Genomic DNA, 21,268 nt, shown 5'->3' on the forward strand with positions numbered 1-21,268 from the left:
GGAAAGGGAAGTAGGGCTCATAGTTTCTCTCATTTACCTCTCTTCTTGTGAGTGTGCTTACAGCTAGAGGGGAGAGAGAACATGTTTTGCTATAGTGATTCTGTCACTTGCTTCAACTTCTAAAGCTTTTGATCTTGGATTACCTAGGTGCCACTAAAGGGTAGTGCTCAAAGACAGAGGTGAAATCTCACAGCATCGATTCATTCATCTATTTACTGATTCATTCAATATTGACTGAAGGTCTACACTGTCAAACACCATCTCTGTTCTTCAGGAACTTTGAGTTCCTTACCTATAAAGGCATAGAAAGGAACATGCAACTCTCTACCCACAAAGAATGAAATAAACGCCCTTGAGGCTCAGGTTCATGAGGTGGTATATAAAACATAGGATTTAGAACCAGCCCTGAGTTCGAATTCTGTCCTGTTACTTCGCTGTGTGACCTTGGATGGCTCATTTAGCCTCTCAGTACTTAACTTTCCTTAGTAAAATGATAATCACTCTAATCTCAGAGATTTTGTGATTTAATCCTCAAATAAGTAAAATGCCCGGCGCATACCAAGCATTCTAATATTGGTGGTTCTTATTAAGGACTAAAGTAGGTGGCTGTGCTCTGAGAGTTCAGATGAGGGAGCTAGGAAATCAGGAAGTTCTTCTGGCTCAGTAAAGTACTTAGTACTTGAATACTCTGCAATAAGGACAGTAAACCTTTTTATCTTTCGTTTTATAAAATAACTAACATCTATTATTGTAGTAGGAGGATCTCCATCTTACAGATGAGGAACTGAGGCTTACAGAGGTGAAATTATCTGTTTAAGGTTATATAGCTAGGAAGTGGTATAGCTGGGGCTTAAACCAGGGCACATAGCATTTCCAGTTTTTCTTATGCTTTTGGTCAACTGTCCTCTGGAACCTTCTTCCGCTTTACCTGCTTCCAAAACTTAGAACCCTAGCTAAGTTGGGCATGGTGGCTCATGCCTGTATTCCTAGTGCTTTGGGAGTCCAAGGTGAGAGGATCACTTGAGGCTAGGAGTTTCAGACCAGCCTGGGCAACATAGCAAGACCCCATCTCTACAAAAACTTAAAAATTAGCTGGGCATGGTGGTGTATGCCTGTAGTCCTAGCTACTTGGGTGGTTGAGGTTGGAGAATCACTTGAGTCCAGGAGTTCAAGGTTACAGTGAGCTATGATTGCACCACTGCACTCCAGCTTGGGTAACAGCAAGACCCTATCTCCAAACAAACAAAAAACAATAAAAGAAATAAACTTAGAACCTCAGCTGAGTATGTTCTGTGTTATAGAGCAGGTGACCACTTGGCCACAGGCAACGTGTAATAACAGAAACAGCACTAGTGGTAGCCCATCTTGGTACTTTCCAGTGGTGCAATAATTTGCTTTCAGGTGGGTGGCTGATGTAGATGCTGCCAGATCTGTAATGGTATCTTGAGGGTCTCAGGTGTTTGGGCATTGATGCAATTTTGCACATTGTTCTCGCACAGTTCTTCTCTTGTGGCTCCAGCATTACTCCCTCGCTCTGTCACCCAGGTTGGAGCGCAGTGGTGTGATTTCACTGCAACCTTCGCACCCCACAGTCTCAACTGATCCTCCCACTTCAGCCTCCCAAGTAGCTGGAACCACAGGTGCCCACACCAGCTATCTGTTTGTATTTTTAGTAGAGATGGGGTCTCACCATGTTGCCTAGGCTGGTCTCGAACTCCTGAGCTCAAACAATCTGCCTGCCTCAGCCTCCCAAAATGCTGGGATTACAGGCATGAGCCACTGTGCCCGGCCATGCTCTGGGCTTTTGAAGTGGCTGATGTCATCACTAGTTTGTTTACTCAGATAAATGCATGGGGGATTCAAGAAGAGAATCTCTGGGCTCCTAAGCTGACCTGATCTCCCCTCCCCTTTACAGACCTCAGATGTAGGTTGCCTCCACATGACAAAAGGAGATAAAAGTTTTTTTTTTTTTCTTACTTCCAGAAGCTCCTGATAATTAATGAGGATTTATTCCGAGGCAGATCTTTTCTTTTCACTGGACATCAGTTTTCCAGTTTTTGTTGCTTGAACACTGTAACTCTCCACAGTCATGGAGCTGAGTAGAATACACAGCCTCCAGTTTCTTAAGCTAGTGTCTTAACTGAAGTCCTAGTTTCTTTAGGTGTATGTGGCAGGTTCCAAGAGGTACACAAAGCTATGAGATGAATGTGATTTAGTATTCTAGAGCATTAATTTTACTTGCAATAATTTTTAAAATTCATCCTTTATGGAGTAGAATATAAAATTTGCACAAATAATTAAAACTAAACCTGAGGCTTCAAAGAAATTATAGCTGGCTTACAGCCATCTACCTATTATCTCCCCCTACCCCATCCTACCACACCCACTGTGTCCCTTGGTATATGCATTCATTATTTTCTGTTGCTTAAGGACTTTTTCCATGGGAGCTTTGAGAAATACTGGCTCAGATCAGATAAGCTGGCTGTCGGGTCAAAGGGAGCCAATAAAGAATTTTCTTTTTCCTCAGGGATAGAACCATTTCTCAGAGTGGAATGATAAGGACCCTAGTCACTGGAGCCACAGAGGTTATTCCTGGAACTGGAAGCTATATGCTAAGCTCTCACTTGAAAATAATGTTTCTCTTTCTTCTGGAATGGAGGTCTCAACTGGAAGCAAAGCTGGAAGCAAGAAAAACTTGGCTTGGAAAAGGGGTTTAGAGTTGCCTGATAAAATGGTTCATAGCACCCGCATGGACCTTAGAGATTTCCTTGTAGCCTGGGGTCAGGAGTCATCCATTTTTGTTCTTTGTTCTTTTTCAGTTTCAATTCTGATTTCAGACCATATTTCCTTCCCGCCACGTCCTCAATTTCTCACTTTGGGACTTCAGTGCAGGCTGAGAGATATTACTCATCTCTTTAAGCCCTAGAGCCTAAGGAAGTGGAAAATTTGTGTTTCTGATTTCTTTATGTTCACAAAGGAAGAGGCAGTGCTCAGAGAGATCACTCCCCCTCCCCCCACCACTGAGCCTGAATTCTCTCTCTCTTTTTTTTTTTTTTAAATAACGCTTTAGGTATTACTTTGTCCAACTTCTCCTCAGTTACTATGGATCTCAGAACTACTTTAGTCACCATGATCCTCCTTCTCTCTCTCTTTTTTTTTTCTTTTTTTTTGAGACAGAGTTTCACTCTTGTTGCCCAGGCTGGAATGCAATGGCATGATCTCGGCTCACAGCAACCTCCACCTCCTGGGTTCAAGCGACTCTCCTATCTCAGCCTCCCAAGTACGTGGGATTACAGGCATGTGCCACCACACCCAGCTACTTTTCTATTTTTCAGTAGGGACAAGGTTTCTCCATGTTGGTCAGGCTGGTCTTGAACTCCTGACCTCAGGTGATCCACCTGTCTTGGCCTCCCAAAGTGCTGGGATTACAGACATAAGCCACCATGCCTGGCCAATCCACCTTCTCTTATCACACCCCTACTCCCACCCAATAGTGAAACAGACAATGTGGTGCAAAAAGAGGCTAAGGGGCTCACTCCTGGGATTTCTGGGACTGGCTGCATAGTCTGTGCCTACCTCACTTCCTTTCAGTCGTGGAGTCTCTGAGCCTGTACAATTAGTACAAAACTGTACTAACTACAAGTTAGTACAGGCAAAGATCAGTTGCTGCTTGTCTGAGTCCATTTTATGTGTTTTTTTTTTTTTTGATGGTGTCTCGTTCTGTCACCCACACTGGAGCGCAGTGGTGCAATCTCAGCTCACAGCAACCTCTACCTCCTGGGTTCAAGCGATTCTCCTGCTTCAACCTCCCAAGTAGCTGGTACTATAGGCACGCACCACCATGCCCGGCTAATTTTTTGTATTTTTAGTAGAGACCGGGTTTCACTGTGTTAGTCAGGATGGTCTCGATCTCCTGACCCTGTGATCCGCCCATCTTGGCATCCCAAAGTGCTGGGATTACAGGCATGAGCCAACACTCCTGGCCCATTTTTTGTTCTTATAATAAAATACCTGGTGCTAGGTACTTTATAAAGAAAAGAGGTTTATTTGTCTTGTAATTGTAGTGGCTGGAAAGTCCAAGAGCATGGCACCAGCACCTGCTCAGCCTCTGGTGAGGGCCTTTGTGCTGCTTCATAATGTGACAAAAGGTCAAGTAATTCACAGGAACGGGTCCCCATGACTGAAACACCTCTCATTACACACTACCTCTTAATGATTCTACCTCCCACCACTGCCACACTGGCAATGAAGCATCAACATGAGTTTTGGTGGGGACAAACCACATCCAAACCATGGCACTGCTCCACTACTTCTGTTCCAAGTCTGTTCTCTCCCCATGACCTAATATCCTGGCCCTCATGGTCCATCTTCTCTTCAGCATCTTTAGTGGGTCTTCTCTCTCTCTCTCTCTCCCTCTCTTTTTTTTTTTGTCTCTCTCTCAGCTGGATTGTTTCTTGGATCTTGCCTCTTCCCACCAACTGCATCTGGACACACTATTCTTCTGCAACCCTGTGGAAAATAATTAGAAATGTTCATTGGGCCTTGGGCCCTGTTTAGATCTAGGATGATATAAGAGGTGCTTTAAAAATTTCTTTTCTGTTCACGCCCACCCACTACCTTCATCCTCTGCAAAAAGCCAATATTACATTTCAACATAAGCATTCACATTTCTCCATCTGAAACTTTCTGGCAGTTCCAGCTGCCTATTGACTTAGAGTCGGGGACTCACCTAGCCATTGAATTCTGGAAGCCTTTTGAACTTTCCTCATTACCTCCCAACCCCATTGATCTTTTCTAAACATGTTTTTAATTATCCACATCAGCAAGAGGTAGTTGGGAAATGGGATTATTTTTATTAACCATCTGCAAAATAACCTTGTACTGTAATTAGTACAATGATAGAACTTAAGAGAAGAAAGAGATCACTGAAGCCATACTCCCCAATTTGGATGGATAAGGAAGGTGAGGCCCAGAGAGGAAAGGTGCCATCTTAATATCATACAGCCAGTTGGAGACAGACATGAACATTTTGCTCAGGTTTCCTGATACTTGATCCAAGCTATGAAAGGGAAGGGTGACCTGGTAAGCAGTGGAGGTTGATGACTAGGGGGACATAGCTTCTCCCCAAAGTGGTTGTTGCTTGGGTCTGTATGCTTGCCAGGAAGCATATCTCGATGCAGAAGTAATCAAAGTTTATTATCTGGATGGGATATTTAGGCTAAAAGAGAGACAAGACAATTAATTACTTGAGAAGCTCAGGAGTCCTAAGCTCGTATGAGTACTTGGCATTAGGAGATAGCATGCTAGAGAAGAAAAGGTACAAGCTTTATTTAGTCAGACACATCATGGTTCTGTATGGCTCTGTAATTTTAGATGCATTGCCTCTTTAAGCCTTAGTTCCTCATTATAATATGTTGCTATCTCACAGGGTTGTTTACTGTTCAGTGCCTGACACATGATTGGTGCTTAATATATATGAGCTACTTTTTTCCTTGGGGCCTCTGAAGCTCTAGATTGTAAACTCAGGGTGTGACCGTGGGGCCTGACTTTGGATCCATAAAAGAAACTTTGTGGATACAGTGTTGGTGTGTATATGTGTGTCTTTGTGAGTGTGTGTGTGTATTTTGAAGGGAGATACTAATTCGTTCATAAGGGAAGGACATCAGCAACACTGGGTCCTTGTTCCCTGCTTCCATCTCTAGGTATATTTCTGTGATTCTTTCTCACCTTACCCTTACCCTCCACTTGCATCCTTCCCCCAAAAAAACAAAATAAAGAAGACTGCCTAAGGCCAGCCTGACCTCATTAGGATGTGGCTCAGCTTCACTGCTGCCATCAACAGGGACAGGGGTGGGTATGCTGGGGTTGAGCTGACAGCCAGACTATTAACATGCTAATGTCAGGGACTAGAGAACAGAGCTCATCTGTGTTCTCTTGGCAAGCCTCCCTTTCCTGCCCACTGTTCAGCCAGGAGGCTCAGGACAACAGGGAGCACCTCAGCTACTACACTGAGGTACTTACCCTATTTCTACCCTCAGGTCCACCCTAAACCTGTGTAAGAGGAATCATGACTGGGCTCTGATCAGGGTTGGAAAAAATCCTCTCAGAACCCAGGCACAGCCATGCTTCAGAGTCCTTCACAGTCCCTGTTTTATCTTCTCAAACATTCTTTATTTGGGGTATTGTAAATGGAACTCAGTCTTAAGGGTGTGGGTACTACCCCCAGTTGCTAAGGATAAAGGACGATATATGGGAGCAACCCAAGAGAACAAGATGCAGGAGTTAATCCAACAATCTCCACATTCAGTCTTTAATCCATCATGGAAGTGGAAAGTGGCATGACATTGTAGAGGGAGGGAGAAGGTGGCAGAAATCACTGGATATGCATGGATTTGGAGTCAAACAGACATGGTTTGAACCCTAATTTTGTCACTCATGACCTGAACCTTGGGCATTTCTTCGAACCTTGTTTTTGATATCTATAAAATGGGCCTAAATATAAGTCTAGCATAGGGATATTAGGAAAATTAAAGGAGATGATGGATGTAAGGTTCTTGGTATGTGTCAGTGCTCATAAGTAATAGATCCCTTTCCTACCCCAGCAGTACTTTGTGCAGAGAGATGTCGACATCAGTTCTTGATTGCTGCCCAAGTGTATTTTCTTGCCAGACCCTGAGCACCTTAAAACCTTTAAGGGCAGATATCATATTGACTTCAAACTTTGTGTCAAACTTTGTGTCACATAGAGGAGGTATTCAATCAATGGTTGGTTGTTTTGGTTTTCTCTTCTAGGTGGTGAAAACTATTGGCTTGAGGGAAGTTTGGTTCTTTGGTCTGCAGTACCAGGACACTAAAGGTTTCTCCACCTGGCTGAAACTCAATAAGAAGGTAACTGCTTATTCCTCGGTTGGGTTTAGAATTCTTTTCTTTTCCAGAACATTCCTGGGAGGGTACCATGTGCTAATTGGCAAATCCTGGATACCTAGGGCTGTGTTTGTGACTGGGTGGTCTGTTGACCACCTGGATCAGAATAAGGACAGAGGACTCAGGCAAGTAAAAGCTCTTGCTCTGTCTCCACTTTGACTTCTAACAGCAACAATGGCCAGCATTCAAAGAAGAAGAGACTCTTTCTACTGGGAACACTAGCTTGAACTTTGACTTGTTTTGGATCAAATCCATTAGTGGCTCTCCAAGAGAGGATTGGTATCCCCTTCATCTCTCCAAAGTCAATGGCTTTAGGGGATTTTTTTTTTTTTTTTTTTTTTTTTTAGAAGGAGTCTCGCACTCTCGCCCAGGCTGGAGTGCAGTGGTGCCATCTCAGCTCACTGCAAATTCTGCCTCCCAGGTTCATGCCATTCTCCTGCCTCAGCCTCCCGAGTAGCTGGGATTACGGGCACCTGCCACCACGCCCGACTAATTTTTTGTATTTTTAGTAGAGACAGGGTTTCACCATGTTAGCCAGTATGGTCTCGATCTCCTGACCTTGTGATCCGCCTGCCTCGGTCTCCCAAAGTACTGGGGTTACAAGCGTGAGCCACTGTGCTCAGCCGGGGATTTGTCAAAAAGAGCCACAGATTCTTGAACTAGAAAAAAAAAAATCTGAAAGATCTCACAGTCTTATGCTGCACCTTCTCCAGCAGTCAACTGATATCTGAACCCCATATAGATGTTTCCCTCTTTCTTGACCTTTTACCTCAGTTGGACCCCAAATGGAATGGTTTGAGTCCATGCAAGCTCTCCACCCCAAGCAGCATCTCCACAAGAACCTGGTAGCCTTCCATCTTCGTATCCTCAGACTGGCTGGTCTTGTCCTTAGAAGTCTCCATACTGTCCTGCAGTTTGTTTCTCTGATTGTGTCTAGGGAGTAGGTACCCCACCTTCTGCTGGTAAAGTCTTGTTTTCCTAAAAAGTTGAATCTTTTGCTGGACAAGTGTAGAGCCACTAGTATTCCATTTCAGGCTTTAAAAAATGGTCTAATTTGTGCTCTTGTCTAGCCAATTCTCAATCCTTAGTCATATATCCTAGTCCTTACTTTGCTAATTTATGAAATTGGAGGAGACTTATAAGACAAGCTGAAAAGAAGAGCTTATTCCTACTCTCAGAATTTGGGGATAGTTGGATATAGTCAGACAAAAGTGGTTTGAAGACTTCTGATCATCAGTCGGTATTAAGGTAATTTCAGGAAGAAATTCCCAACAGAAAGTGATTACAGACATGGGATTCAGTCCCCAGTGAAAGTAATGTATTGTTTTTCTTAATTACCAGGGGGTTGCCACCCAGCTGTCTAAGATTATGCAAATTGATGATCTTTCAGTGTGTTTCCCCTACCCCACAGCCACTCTGTCACCCTTAAAACCTATTTTTTGAGAGTCCATAACCCTTACTGCTCCCAGGTGACTGCCCAGGACGTGCGGAAGGAAAGCCCCCTGCTCTTTAAGTTCCGTGCCAAGTTCTATCCTGAGGATGTGTCCGAGGAATTGATTCAGGACATCACTCAGCGCCTGTTCTTTCTGCAAGTGAAAGAGGGTATTCTCAATGATGATATTTACTGCCCGCCTGAGACTGCTGTGCTGCTGGCCTCGTATGCTGTCCAGTCTAAGTATGGCGACTTCAATAAGGAGGTGCATAAGTCTGGCTACCTGGCCGGAGACAAGTTGCTCCCACAGAGGTGAGGTGATTCCCTGCCCTCCTTTGCCTTGGCCATAAAGGGCTGCAGCCCACAGCTGACCAATCCCTGCCCCACAGGGGATGCCAGATCTGTTCCTCTCCATTGGGATCTGTCTGAAGACTGTGTTATGCTGCTCAAGAGACATTTGCATATAGTGTCATACTCTGTTGTTATTTTTCTGGCTTTCCAAATAAAAAGCCTTTTTTCCCCTCTGTCTGCCTGATTACAGAACTTTATTACCCGGGAGGCAGGTGCTTATGTAGAACCAGAGATTGAGTAATTTCTTTCACCCCTCCCTGGTTCCATTTTCTCAGTTCTTTTTACTGATTTAGATCTCTTATATCAGAAGTTCACAGGGGAGAGAGAGAAATAAGCAAACCAGGGACATGGAGAACTCAAATAGTCTTTTAATATTTACAGCTAGTGTACAGAGCTTTCTCCTTTTGTAAACTTCAAAGTCAAAAGCTCTAAAACCCTCATTATTTTTGTTTTTGCATCACAATAATACACAAAATGAACAAAGCAGGCATTATCCTTATTTTCTGGCCGAGGAAATAGAGGTGCAGAGGTACTCACACTGACTTTCCCCATCTGCTGCAGCTCATCTGAGGCAGACCCAGAGCCAGACCTGGAAGCTTAGCACCTTAATATTTTAACACTAAATTTTTTCCAACTATACACAATGGCCATTTCCATAGTCTTTTGGATTAGAAGGAAAAGCTTTGCTTCATTCTGGGAGCCTCAGTCCCACTGGAGTTATGGCATATATGTACAACACACTCATAAGATATTAGGGATAGTGCTTGTACCCTGGGGACTCTCCCTGAGTCATTGCCATGATATCTGAGATGGCATGTTTAAAGCTAACCTTGTTTATAATCTAGTAGGTCTTGGAGGTTGGGCCTGTTGGTTTTTCTCAAAGCCATTAGGACTCAGTTCATTGCTCTGTAGCCAAAGGCCATTCTTTCATTTCTGAGCAGTATTCTTATAAACATAGACTGTTGGTCCCAAGAGGATCTAGGAGAGAGTATACCTGGGTCTATGAGGTCCATCCCTACTTTTAGCCCCTCAAGTCAGCACAAACTCCTGATGCTTTATTGCTATACTTAGGGACCACAGCACATCATTTGATTTGTGGATAAAGGTACAAAGGAAGGTGTTCCCCTTGTTGTTTTTGATCATCCATTCTTGTAGCTCTCTTACCTTTCAGGCAGTTCCTTGTGTCTAATTTAATACCTTTTTAGCTATAATTTCAGTCTGCTTCCGGTGTGACCTCAGTTGGCTGACTCTACATCCTCTTTGCATCAGCCCCTTAGAAAGCTAAATGGGCTTCCCTTCTCTCCTGCACAGGGACTTTTGCGCTTTAAACTACTCATCACCCATTGTCTTTCCAGAGTCCTGGAACAGCACAAACTCAACAAGGACCAGTGGGAGGAGCGGATCCAGGTGTGGCATGAGGAACACCGTGGCATGCTCAGGTAAGCTTGCCCAAGCAGTGGTGGGCCCCACTTCCCTTATAGGGTGAATGAGAATGCGTTCTGGGGAGAAGAGACAGATGACAAGGGACATTGGTAGATGTTGGAGAAAGAGGGAACTGGGACGATAGAAGGCAAACTAGGACCATTATAAGGTTGTTTTTTGTTTGTTTGTTTTGCTGAATGGTGGTAACTGATAGCACAAACAGTTTTGACTATCAAGAAATGGAGGGGACCTCAGGATGTCCAGGGAGCTACTGGGCCACCAAGGACTCCCCGCCCCCTACCAGAAGGAAATAAGGAAGGAGCTCTTAAACATGGCAAAGCATTTTTGAGGGTTGTCTAGTTGAAGGACAAATATCATCATTTTGCCATAACCACATTCTGAGCCCTGCTAAGAATGTGTAAGAGGCTGTCACAATGAATGAGAGAAAGAAAATTGCTTCTGTGGCAGCCAACATGCCAGAGGCCAGCAAGGGTCAGCCCATCTTTATTCCCTTTGGGAGCACAGACCCTATGTTTTTGTTAGGAGATTTTGCTTTGCAAAAGTCATGCTATGCTCTGTTCTCCATCATCTGGTTGCCTTTTGTCCCCTTTCCCACTCCTGATAGCAAGATACTTGTCAGAAGTACAGAGTAAGCAGGCTTTCTCTCTCCTTGGGTCTGACTCACAAGCCCCACTTTGTGACCCCCAACTGTGTCATTTAGGGAGGATGCTGTCCTGGAATATCTGAAGATTGCTCAAGATCTGGAGATGTATGGTGTGAACTACTTCAGCATCAAGAACAAGAAAGGCTCAGAGCTGTGGCTGGGGGTGGATGCACTGGGTCTCAACATCTATGAGCAGAATGACAGGTATATCTCAGATCTCTTTTAGTTTATTTAGGTTATGTTAACATCTAGGGCTCACTTTTCATCAAGGAGCAAGGCCATAGCTCTTGGGTCCCACCTCAGTTCTTTTTCTACCTAATTTAGTCCAGCCCAGGTGATTTCACAACTTTCCTTAGGCCTCTAAATCCTGTATTGACTAGACTCACACTGTCAACTGTGGTAGCCACCAGCCACATGGGGCTATTGAACACTTGAAATGTGGCTACTTTGAATTGAGATGTGCTGTAAGTGTAAACTACACACTGGACTTTGAAGATTAGTGTGAAAAACAGAATGCAAAAATGTCTTAGTATTTTTTAAAATATTTATTTACATGTTCAGATGATAATATTTTAGATATATTGGGCTAATTAAACTTATTAAAATTTTATTACATCCATTTCTTTTTACTTATTTTCATGTAGCTACTAGAAAACTTAAAATTATATATGTGACAGTCATTATGTTTTTATTGGTTTGTGCAGGCCTAGACTGTCTTATCGAGATATATTATGATTAGTCTCCTGTGATAATTAAATGGCTTTTGGCCTATAATCCTCTCACTGTAGCCTTATCTCACTTGCTTATATTTTTCACTTGGTGTGCTCTTAGTGAGAATGGAGATCAATAGATTATTGTTCCATATAACTGCTGAATCTTGGAGTTCATTATTTACTTTTTCTCTAACTTTTGTAAGCTTGGATAGAAGAAACTCAGTTAAATAGGGCTGGGGATTCCCTTGAGGAATTGTTACAAGTTCCATGCCTCAAACAAAAACATAACAAAACAAACTCGAGACAAGGAATCATATGTTAGTTGTAGTATCAGGAGATCCTTTAGTGAACTCAATGCTGGCAACTGACCTGGTGGCATGTGATGACACTGGCTGAGCTGGCACCGAGTCTACCTCCCCCAGAGAGAAGTGTTTGTTTGGCCAAGCTTGGTGGCTCATGCCTGTAATCCCAGCACTTTGGGAGGCTGAGGAGGGAGGATCGCTCGAGCCCAAGAGTTCAAGACCAGTCTGGGTAACATAGTGAGACCTCGTCTCTATTTATTTAAAAAAAAAAAAAAAGGAGAGAGAGAGAGAGAGAGAGAGAGAGACATAGAAGCTTGGGGGTGATGTGAGGGCAAGCCACCAGTTCTCTACGCCCTTCTTGTCTTGCCCTTGTCCTGATATTATTGGTTTCCATTTCTACAGACTAACTCCCAAGATAGGCTTCCCCTGGAGTGAAATCAGGAACATCTCTTTCAATGATAAGAAATTTGTCATCAAGCCCATTGACAAAAAAGCCCCGGTGAGTGATTCCTCCCTCTGACCAAGACGGGTACTTGCCAAGGCCTTCTATAATGAGCAATCATGCTATTCTATTTTTCTCTTCCTTTGCTGGTTTGTGTGTGTGTGTATGTGTGCGTGTGTGTGTGCACGTGCATGTGTGTGCACACATGCACGAACAGGAAGCACAGATAGAGATTGGGAATGGAGGGAGATGTTGATGCCAAAAATGGCCAGCAGACATCCTGTACCTGATTCTACTCTGCTACTTGTCTCCCTCACTGTGGATGAGGGATAGCCACAGGCAGTGTTAAGTACTGCTTCTTAGCCGTTGTCTCTGCCGCCCTGAGATTCTGGGGTGGAAACCAAATGCATCTCGTATTTCCAAGCCCCTGGGGTCCCGAAAAGTGGACACTGTTCACATATTTGATTCCTTTCTTTTCTTTTCTTTTCTTTTTTCTTTTCTTTTCTCTTCTCTTCTCTTCTCTTTTCTTTTCCCCTCCCCTCCCCTCCTCTCCCTCCCTTCCCCTTCCCTTCCCTTCCTTCCTTTTTTGACAGAGTCTCGCTCTGTCGCCCAGGCTGGAGTGCAGTGGCACAATCTTGGCTTACTACAACCTCAGCCTCCTGAGTAGCTGGGATTACAGGTGCATGGCACCGTGCCCGGCTAATTTTTGTAGTTTTAGTAGAGACAAGGCTTCGCCATGTTGACCAGGCTGGTCTTGAACTCCTGACCTCAGGTGATTTGCCTGCCTTGGCCTCCCAAAGTGCTGGGATTACAGGTGTGAGTCACCATGCCCAGCCCTTGATTTCTTTTTTTTATTATGGAGAAATGGCTGTGACCAGAGAAGTACAAATCCCAAGATGATCCTACAAACTTCTTGGTAGAACTTGACTGCTGCCCTCTCAGACTTTTCTCCAGAGCATTCCAAGACCAAAAAAGTGCTTTAACTTCACTCATTTCTCTAACACACTCGCCACACTTCTTACCCACTCAGTAGCCTGCAGCTAACAAGACCAGACAGCTGGTGATTGTGGTAGGGTAGGAAACTGAGCTGAGTATCTCCTTTTCTGGGATACCTCATGTTCAACAAGGCCCAGTGACAATACTGCGCCTGACCCTTTTCATGAAGGCTCAACCATTCTTCTCCAGCCCTGAGGTGTCTGAACTTTCCCTGCTAGGGACTTTACACGTTGTCTCCTTAAACCCTCAGCAACATGGTCAGGTAGGTAGTAAGTAGCATACTAATTTTATGGTTGACAGAACTGAGGTTAGAGAGATGGAGTGATTTGTTCAAGATAACACAGCTAAAAATGGTAGAACTGGGATTTGTACCTAGGTGATTTGACTTTGAGAGCCTGTGCTCCCTCCACTGCACCCCAAGCTATATGAGACAGTAGCAGTGTGTGGTCAGTGGCAGAGGAGATGGCGGTTAGCCCGTCAGCTGGTGACTTTGGTCCAGTGGTATTTGTAGTAGCAAACTCAAACTCACTGGATTTTCTTGTGTGTTTTCTTTTATTGCTACTGTGCTCAACTTTTATCAGAAAAAGTTGAGTAACAAAGCCAGCTGAGATCAAGGGCTCATTTTAAAAACAACAACCAGGACAAGCAGTGATCAGGAGATTTATGTATTTATATATGTATTTACAGCCTGCCTTGTTCCAAAAAGGATTTAAGGGGCTGGCTCTAGGATTTGCTTTCAGGAGATTGTAGAAACAGTCCAGTCACTCATACTGCACCCACCAGCGTATTGTCAGGGGTCATTTGGCTTCCAAAAGAGGTCACCTGAGACCTAGCATGTTCCCTAATTAGCAGAGAAAGTTTGAATCCTTCAACTTGATTAAGAATAATTTAGGATGCTTTCATAAGCAAAGATTGAAAGAAATTGTGGGAAGAACACGGGTTTCAGAGTCAAGAAACCTGGGTTTCTAGTCTTCGGTCTGCCTGCTGTCTGACCCTGGGCAAGTCACTTTACCACTCTGATAATTAGTCTTCCCATCTGTAGTGCAGGAGGTTAGATTAAACATTCTTTTCAGTGCTTTTGGATTTAGCTTTTCAGAAGGCAGAAGATCACCTTCACCTGGCCCTCTGAATTCTTTCTGATTGCTGATTTCCCACCAGGACTTCGTCTTCTATGCTCCCCGGCTGCGGATTAACAAGCGTATCTTGGCCTTGTGCATGGGGAACCATGAACTATACATGCGCCGTCGCAAGCCTGACACCATTGAGGTGCAGCAGATGAAGGCACAGGCCCGGGAGGAGAAGCACCAGAAGCAGATGGAGCGGTAGGTGCTGCACACTGATGTGGAGGACCAGGGCTGGGGCAAGGAAGCTTCTCAAAGGTACCCAGCCTGCTAAGTCAGGACATGAGGCCAACCTAGGACTTCATAGATCAGAGGTTAGACACCAATGTTCACATTTATTCAGAAAACATTTACCAAGTTTGAGGGGCAATTTTTACAGAGCTGGATCTAGCAGGAACCTGCCCTGTAGGACCTCACAGTCTACTCAGTCTAGTAGCAGAGAGAGGGAAAACAATATATACATAACTCAAGGTACAAACGCCATGCCATTCATTCACTTAATAAATATTTATTGAGCAATGAATAAGAAAAGACCAAAAATCTCTGCTTTTGTGAAGCTAGCATTCTAGTGGGGAGGAGACAAACATAATAAATAAGCAAATTATGCGGTACATAAGATGGTTAAGAATTGCTATGGAGAAAAAAACATAGAAGAGAGGTGGGGAGAAGGGTAAGCCAAGTATTCTGAGGGCTCAGATGGAGAATACCTAGCCAAGGGAGATAAGAAGGTTCCTGGAAGAGGTGCTAGGGCAAGAAAAAGCAAATACCTATTCCAGATTTGTAACAAACTCTGGGAAACAGAAGCCTAGAGCTGGGCTTTAGGGCAGACAGATTTGGACCTGAGGACTGATGCACTAGCCATAGAGATTACTGGACTTGAAGCACTTCATCCCAGCAGAGAGCCAAAACTTGTCTCCCTACAAGGTATATAGGGCAGGTCTTATTGGACCATTTTCAAGATAGGGGAACAAAAGCAAAGCAGTGACATAGCTAAGGTCACCCAGTGGGTTGGTGGGAGAGCTAGGATTCCTGACTCAGGGGCACATTGACAGGGCCCCGTGTACACTGGCCTATGTGGGGCTGTGATATGAGGACAAAGGTATAGAGGTAAGGGAGGGTGGCCCAAACTCACAATCCCTGAGTGTGTTGAGAAGGTTGGGTTGAGAGACCCAGAGGCAGCAATACTTGCAATTCCCCAGGCTTTTTTTTTTTTTTTTTTTTGAAAATGGAGTCTTGTTCTGTTGTCCACGCTGGAGCGCAGTGGCGCAATCTCAGCTCACTGCAACCTCCGCCTCCTGGGTTCAAGCGATTCTCCTGCCTCAGCCTCCCGAATAGCTAGGGCTACAGGCGCATGCCACTACGCCCAGCTAATTTTTTGTATTTTTAGTAAAGACAGGGTTTAATTGTGTTTGCCAGGATGGTCTCAATTTCCTGACCTCATGATCTGCCCGCCTCGGCCTCCCAAAGTGCTGGGATTATAGGCGTGAGCCACCATGCCTGGCCTCCCCAGGCTTTTATGGATCTTTACTATCCTGTTCTATCCATTTTATCTCCTTCCCTAGTGCTATGCTGGAAAATGAGAAGAAGAAGCGTGAAATGGCAGAAAAAGAGAAAGAGAAGATTGAACGGGAGAAGGAGGAGCTGATGGAGAGGCTGAAGCAGATTGAGGAACAGACTAAGAAGGCTCAGCAAGGTGAGGCTTGGAGTCACCTTGGAGATTGGGTTTTTCCAGACCTGACTCTGAGCTGGAGAACCTTCTTCCTGAGCTGTAGACACAGACAATATAGTTCAGGTGTGGCTACAGACTAGGAAAAGAATGGGCAAGAAGAGAACTCAGAACTTTCTGCCAGCTTTGTCCTGGGGTGGATCATTTCCAGGAAGGAAGCTAGTGTGTCATCTTTATCTCTGTGCTCTTCACTGCCTTCTCCCCTCCTTTTCTGCCCAGAACTGGAAGAACAGACCCGTAGGGCTCTGGAACTTGAGCAGGAACGGAAGCGTGCCCAGAGCGAGGCTGAAAAGCTTGCCAAGGAGCGTCAAGAAGCTGAAGAGGCCAAGGAGGCCTTGCTGCAGGCCTCCCGGGACCAGAAAAAGACTCAGGAACAGCTGGTAAAGCTGTAGGATGGACTGGGGTTTTGGGAACTGAGCTTTCTTCCTTGTCTGCCTACTTACTTATAGATACTTTTGCTTACATGCTGGCTCTTTAGAGCAGGCTACCACTCCATGGGCCTCCAGCAAATAACTAGTTCAGAAGCAAGCTGAGAAGTCACTAGTGTGGCCCAGGAATTTTTGCGATCTTCCCTAACCCTTAGTTTCTGTTCACTTTCTTTACCCTTGGGTATCTGAGCTGATTGGCCTGGCAAAGAAAAGGGAAGGAGAAAGGAACAAAAGGAACTCATACTTGAGTTCCTGCTGTATGTTGCTGTGTTGGAAATATTTCCCTTTTCCTTACTTATTTCTTCTTCCCAGTAACCCTATGGGATTAACCTCATATGAGATAATATGCCCAGATAAGGAAATTAGAGCTCAGAGAAGAGATTCACCAAAGGTCACACAGTTGTGGCTAAATAAGGATTAGAACCCATTTCTGCCTCTGTTTGAAAGCTTTGCTCCCTGAAATCACATGCAACTGTGTCTATGCATTTTGGGGGCATTTGGCATCAATACTTTCATCACAGTTTCCAAGGGTTCTGTGACACAGAAGTGAAGAACCTGTGGTCCAAACTCCTTGACATATACTCTTCCCCTCTACTGTTGGAGGTGGGAATATAGGGAACCAAGACCTGTCTCTCGTGAGGAAGCTGTCATGGGAGATTTACCCAAGGTGTGCATAAGCTTTTTTCCTTGTTCAGATCACCTTGTGACACTTGAGTGTCTTTCCTGTACTTGTCCTGGGAAGAGTCTTAGTGGAATCCTGAGCATTCTAGGATATCAGGAAAGGATCTGCCACTTCAGGAAGTGACCCAGTGATGGCCAAAGCTTTACTGAGGCCCCAGCTGCATACTTGCCAAGAGGGGCATGGGGAGAGATAATGAGGAAGGGACAGAGGTGGCATATTGTTTGTCTTCAGGAGGCCTACAGTCTAGGTGGGGGAACTCTGACTTGAAGTGGTGGTCAGGAAAGATGGGACTGGAATGAAGTGGTGTGGTAAAAGAGTCTCTGAGGCAGCAAGCAAGTGGAGCAGTAGGTCCCTTACTAGTCCCCCAGGGGAACTTGGGTTGAAGACACCTGGGTCCTGAGGACCAGAAGGCCCAGCTCTCACAGGCTTCCAATTTTTCCGTAGGCCTTGGAAATGGCAGAGCTGACAGCTCGAATCTCCCAGCTGGAGATGGCCCGACAGAAGAAGGAGAGTGAGGCTGTGGAGTGGCAGCAGAAGGTAAGACACAGGGCGTAAAACAAAGCATTGAGGGAATGGGTACCATATGCATAGGTTACAGCTCCTTAGATTCCTTATGTTTTGGCTCCCTCCCTCTTTCATACTTCCTACAGCAGGCATCATGGGAGAAGGTACTCATGGTTTCCTCAAATACTTACTGGAGTTCTTCAATACCTTTAGGAAGTTGGTACAATTGCTCTTGTTTTATGGCTGAAGAAACTAAGGATCAGGCAGATGAAGTGTCTTGTCCTACCTGGTGCCTGCCTCTTGCCAGACCATTCTAGGCATATACAGGATGCCACAGTTTAACTGGTCTCACTGAAAGTCTTTCTCTCCTTCTGTCGCTGGACAGGCCCAGATGGTACAGGAAGACTTGGAGAAGACCCGTGCTGAGCTGAAGACTGCCATGAGTACACCTCATGTGGCTGAGCCTGCTGAGAATGAGCAGGATGAGCAGGATGAGAATGGGGCAGAAGCTAGTGCTGACCTACGGGCTGATGCTATGGCCAAGGACCGCAGTGAGGAGGAACGTACCACTGAGGCGGAGAAGAATGAGCGTGTGCAGAAGCACCTGAAGGTATCCGAGTAGGGCCAAGGGTCAAGGAGACTATATGCATTGATTTAGTAGCCCATGGTATTCTCTAACCATCATGGGAGATAGGTATAAGATCCTGTCCCAGTGCTGTGTGGGAGCCCAAGCCTTTCTTAAGTGACAGCTTTAAGGATAGGTACCTCTCCCTTATTAATCAGACCTTGGGCTCTCTCTTCCCTTTTTGAGATTTTCTCTCTGCCCCACCTCCCACTCACTACATTCACCTCTTACATTAAGAAAATATCTAGCTGACAAAATTCCCACCTGAATCTTTGGTGTGTTGTTCTACTCTCAGAGAATACCCATTATCAGCTGGTCCCCTAAGTCTGTTTTATTTTATTTTTTTTTAAATATTCTTGCCCCACTGCAGTTCTAACAGAGTTGGAAATGACTCAATATTTATATATAGAGAGAAAGGGTGGGGAAGAAAGAAGGAAACAGAAGAGAAGAGAAGTCTGGTCAAATAACAGGAGGTAAAATGAGAGAAAGCCATTGACCTCTGTGTTCCTGTGCACCCTCACAGGCCCTCACTTCGGAGCTGGCCAATGCGCGAGATGAGTCCAAGAAGACTGCCAATGACATGATCCATGCTGAGAACATGCGACTGGGCCGAGACAAATACAAGACCCTGCGCCAGATCCGGCAGGGCAACACCAAGCAGCGCATTGACGAATTTGAGTCCATGTAATGGGCACCCAGCCTCTAGGGACCCCTCCTCCCTTTTTCCTTGTCCCCACACTCCTACACCTAACTCACCTAACTCATACTGTGCTGGAGCCACTAACTAGAGCAGCCCTGGAGTCATGCCAAGCATTTAGTGTAGCCATGGGACCAAACCTAGCCCCTTAGCCCCCACCCACTTCCCTGGGCAAATGAATGGCTCATTATGGTGCCAATGGAACCTCCTTTCTCTTCTCTGTTCCATTTAATCTGTATTGCTAGAATATCCTACTTGCCCAGCCCAGAGGTACTTTCCACTTGATTTTGCAAATACCCTTACACTTACTGTTGTCCTATGGGAATCAAGTGTGGAGTAGGTTGGAAGCTAGCTCTGCTCCCCTCCCCTACCACTGCCTTCTTCTTCAGGGTCCTGAGATTTACAGGGTTAGAGTATTACGCGGTTTAGGGAATGAGACAGGACCTTGGATATCTGCTTCAGGATGTCAACTGACCTAAAATTTGTCCTCCCAGTGCCCATCCCGTTTAGAGTTATTTAGGCTTTGTAATGACTGAGGGATAAAAAGATGTTCAGTCATTTTTGTTTCTACCTCCCAGATTGGACCTGTTATAAACTCAGCCTCAATAAGCCTTGTCATTGACTTTAGGGACTCAATTTCTCCCCAGGGTGGATGGGGGAAACAGTGCCTTCAAGAGGCTTCACCAAACATACTAGAAGGCCATTCTGTTCTGGCAAGGCTGAGTAGAAGATCCTACCCCAATTCCTTATAGGAGTATGGGCCTGTCTAAAGTGAGCTCTGTGGGCAGAGCTACCCCTTACTTATTATTCCAGATCTGCGGTCACTTCGTGGGATCTGCCCCTTCCTTCTTCAATCCCCAAATCCTCTCCAGCTATAACAGTAGGGATGAGTACCCAAAAGCTCAGTCAGCCCCATCAGGACTCTTGTGAAAAGAGAGGATATGTTCACACCTAGCTTCAGTATTTTCCCTGCCAGGGGTTTTAGGTCTCTTCCCCTCTCAGAGCTACTTGGGCCACAGCTCCTGCCCCACAGCCATCCTGGGCTTGGCATCTAGAGCTTGATGCCAGTAGGCTCAACTAGGGAGTGAGTGCAAGAAGCTGAATATGCTGAGAGAAGTCTGTGCCCTGATCCCAGTTTACTCAACCCTCTCACGTGACCAAAATCCCCTTCTCGTCACTCCCCTCCAAAGTGGTGACTGGGCCCTGCCTCTCTTTGACAAACCTCTAACCCAGGTCTTGACACCAGCTGTTCTGTCCCTTGGAGCTGTAAACCAGAGAGCTGCTGGGTATTCTGGCCTAGTTCCTTCCACACCCTCACCCATTGCTCTCAACCCAGGAGCATCCACCTCCTTCTCTGTCTCATGTGTGCTCTTCTTCTTTCTATAGTATTATGTATTTTACTGATATCTAAATACTGATTTCTGCCTTCCTTGCTAATGCACCATTAGAAGATATTAGTCTTGGGGCAGGATCATTTTGGCCTCATTCCTTTACCACCCCCACACTTGGAAAGCATATACTATATTACAAAATGACATTTTGCCAAAAATATTAATATAAGAAGCTTTCAGTATTAGTGATGTCATCTGTCACTATAGGTCATACAATTCATTCTTAAAGTACTTGTTATTTGTTTTTATTATTCCTGTTTGTCTTCTCCCCAGGGTTCAGTCCTCAAGGGGCCATCCTGTCCCACCATGCAATGCCCCTAGCTTAGAGCTTCCTTCAATTCCCCTGTCCACCACCCCCGACTCTGTGCCTGACCTTGAGGAGTCTTGTGTGCATTGCTGTGAATTATTGACACTCACTTGGTGATATGTCCTATATTGGCTAAATTCAAACCTGGAATTGTAGGGCAATCTATTAATAGCTGCCTTAGAGTCAGTAACTTACCCTTAGGGAGGCTGGGGAGAAAGGTTAGATTTTGTATTCAGGGGTTTTTTGTGTACTTTTTGGGTTTTTTAAAAATTGTTTTTGGAGGGGTTTATGCTCAATCCATGTTCTATTTCAGTGCCAATAAAATTTAGGAAGACTTCACAGTGACTCAGTCTTTCTTTGTAGTATGAGTGGGTAGCTCTAAGATATTTCACTGCAATTTCTATTTACTCTATATATTACTGTCTTATCTTTGGTCTCATTTCATCTATACCTTAGTTCTATGGAGAGGAGTGATATGACTATCCTCATTTTATACAGGAGAGAATGGACTCAAAGAAGTATAATAACTTCCCAAGGTCAC

General features: G+C 44.8%; 1 protein-coding gene across 4 annotated transcripts in view; it reads left to right on the top strand.

The window, feature by feature from the left end:
* Positions 1–21,066, top strand: part of MSN (moesin) — a 185,551-nt gene extending 164,485 nt beyond the window's left edge. For 3 of the 4 annotated variants that reach the window (XM_011966282.1, XM_011966283.1, XM_011966284.1), the window contains exons 3-13: positions 6,793–6,888; positions 8,394–8,668; positions 10,063–10,146; positions 10,851–10,997; positions 12,211–12,307; positions 14,405–14,568; positions 15,930–16,060; positions 16,313–16,473; positions 17,648–17,740; positions 18,093–18,317; positions 18,856–21,066. In XM_011966282.1, the coding sequence (XP_011821672.1) occupies positions 6,793–6,888; positions 8,394–8,668; positions 10,063–10,146; positions 10,851–10,997; positions 12,211–12,307; positions 14,405–14,568; positions 15,930–16,060; positions 16,313–16,473; positions 17,648–17,740; positions 18,093–18,317; positions 18,856–19,020 (1,638 nt within the window). In that variant the 3' untranslated portion in view covers positions 19,021–21,066. The remainder of the gene's footprint in view (positions 1–6,792; positions 6,889–8,393; positions 8,669–10,062; positions 10,147–10,850; positions 10,998–12,210; positions 12,308–14,404; positions 14,569–15,929; positions 16,061–16,312; positions 16,474–17,647; positions 17,741–18,092; positions 18,318–18,855) is intronic. The other variant, XM_011966285.1, reaches the window with a different exon arrangement.
* Positions 21,067–21,268: the final 202 nt, after the last annotated feature.

This window comes from Mandrillus leucophaeus, unplaced genomic scaffold (assembly GCF_000951045.1).
Source record: "Mandrillus leucophaeus isolate KB7577 unplaced genomic scaffold, Mleu.le_1.0 Scaffold753, whole genome shotgun sequence".
In the NCBI taxonomy this organism is placed as follows: Eukaryota; Metazoa; Chordata; class Mammalia; order Primates; family Cercopithecidae; genus Mandrillus; species Mandrillus leucophaeus.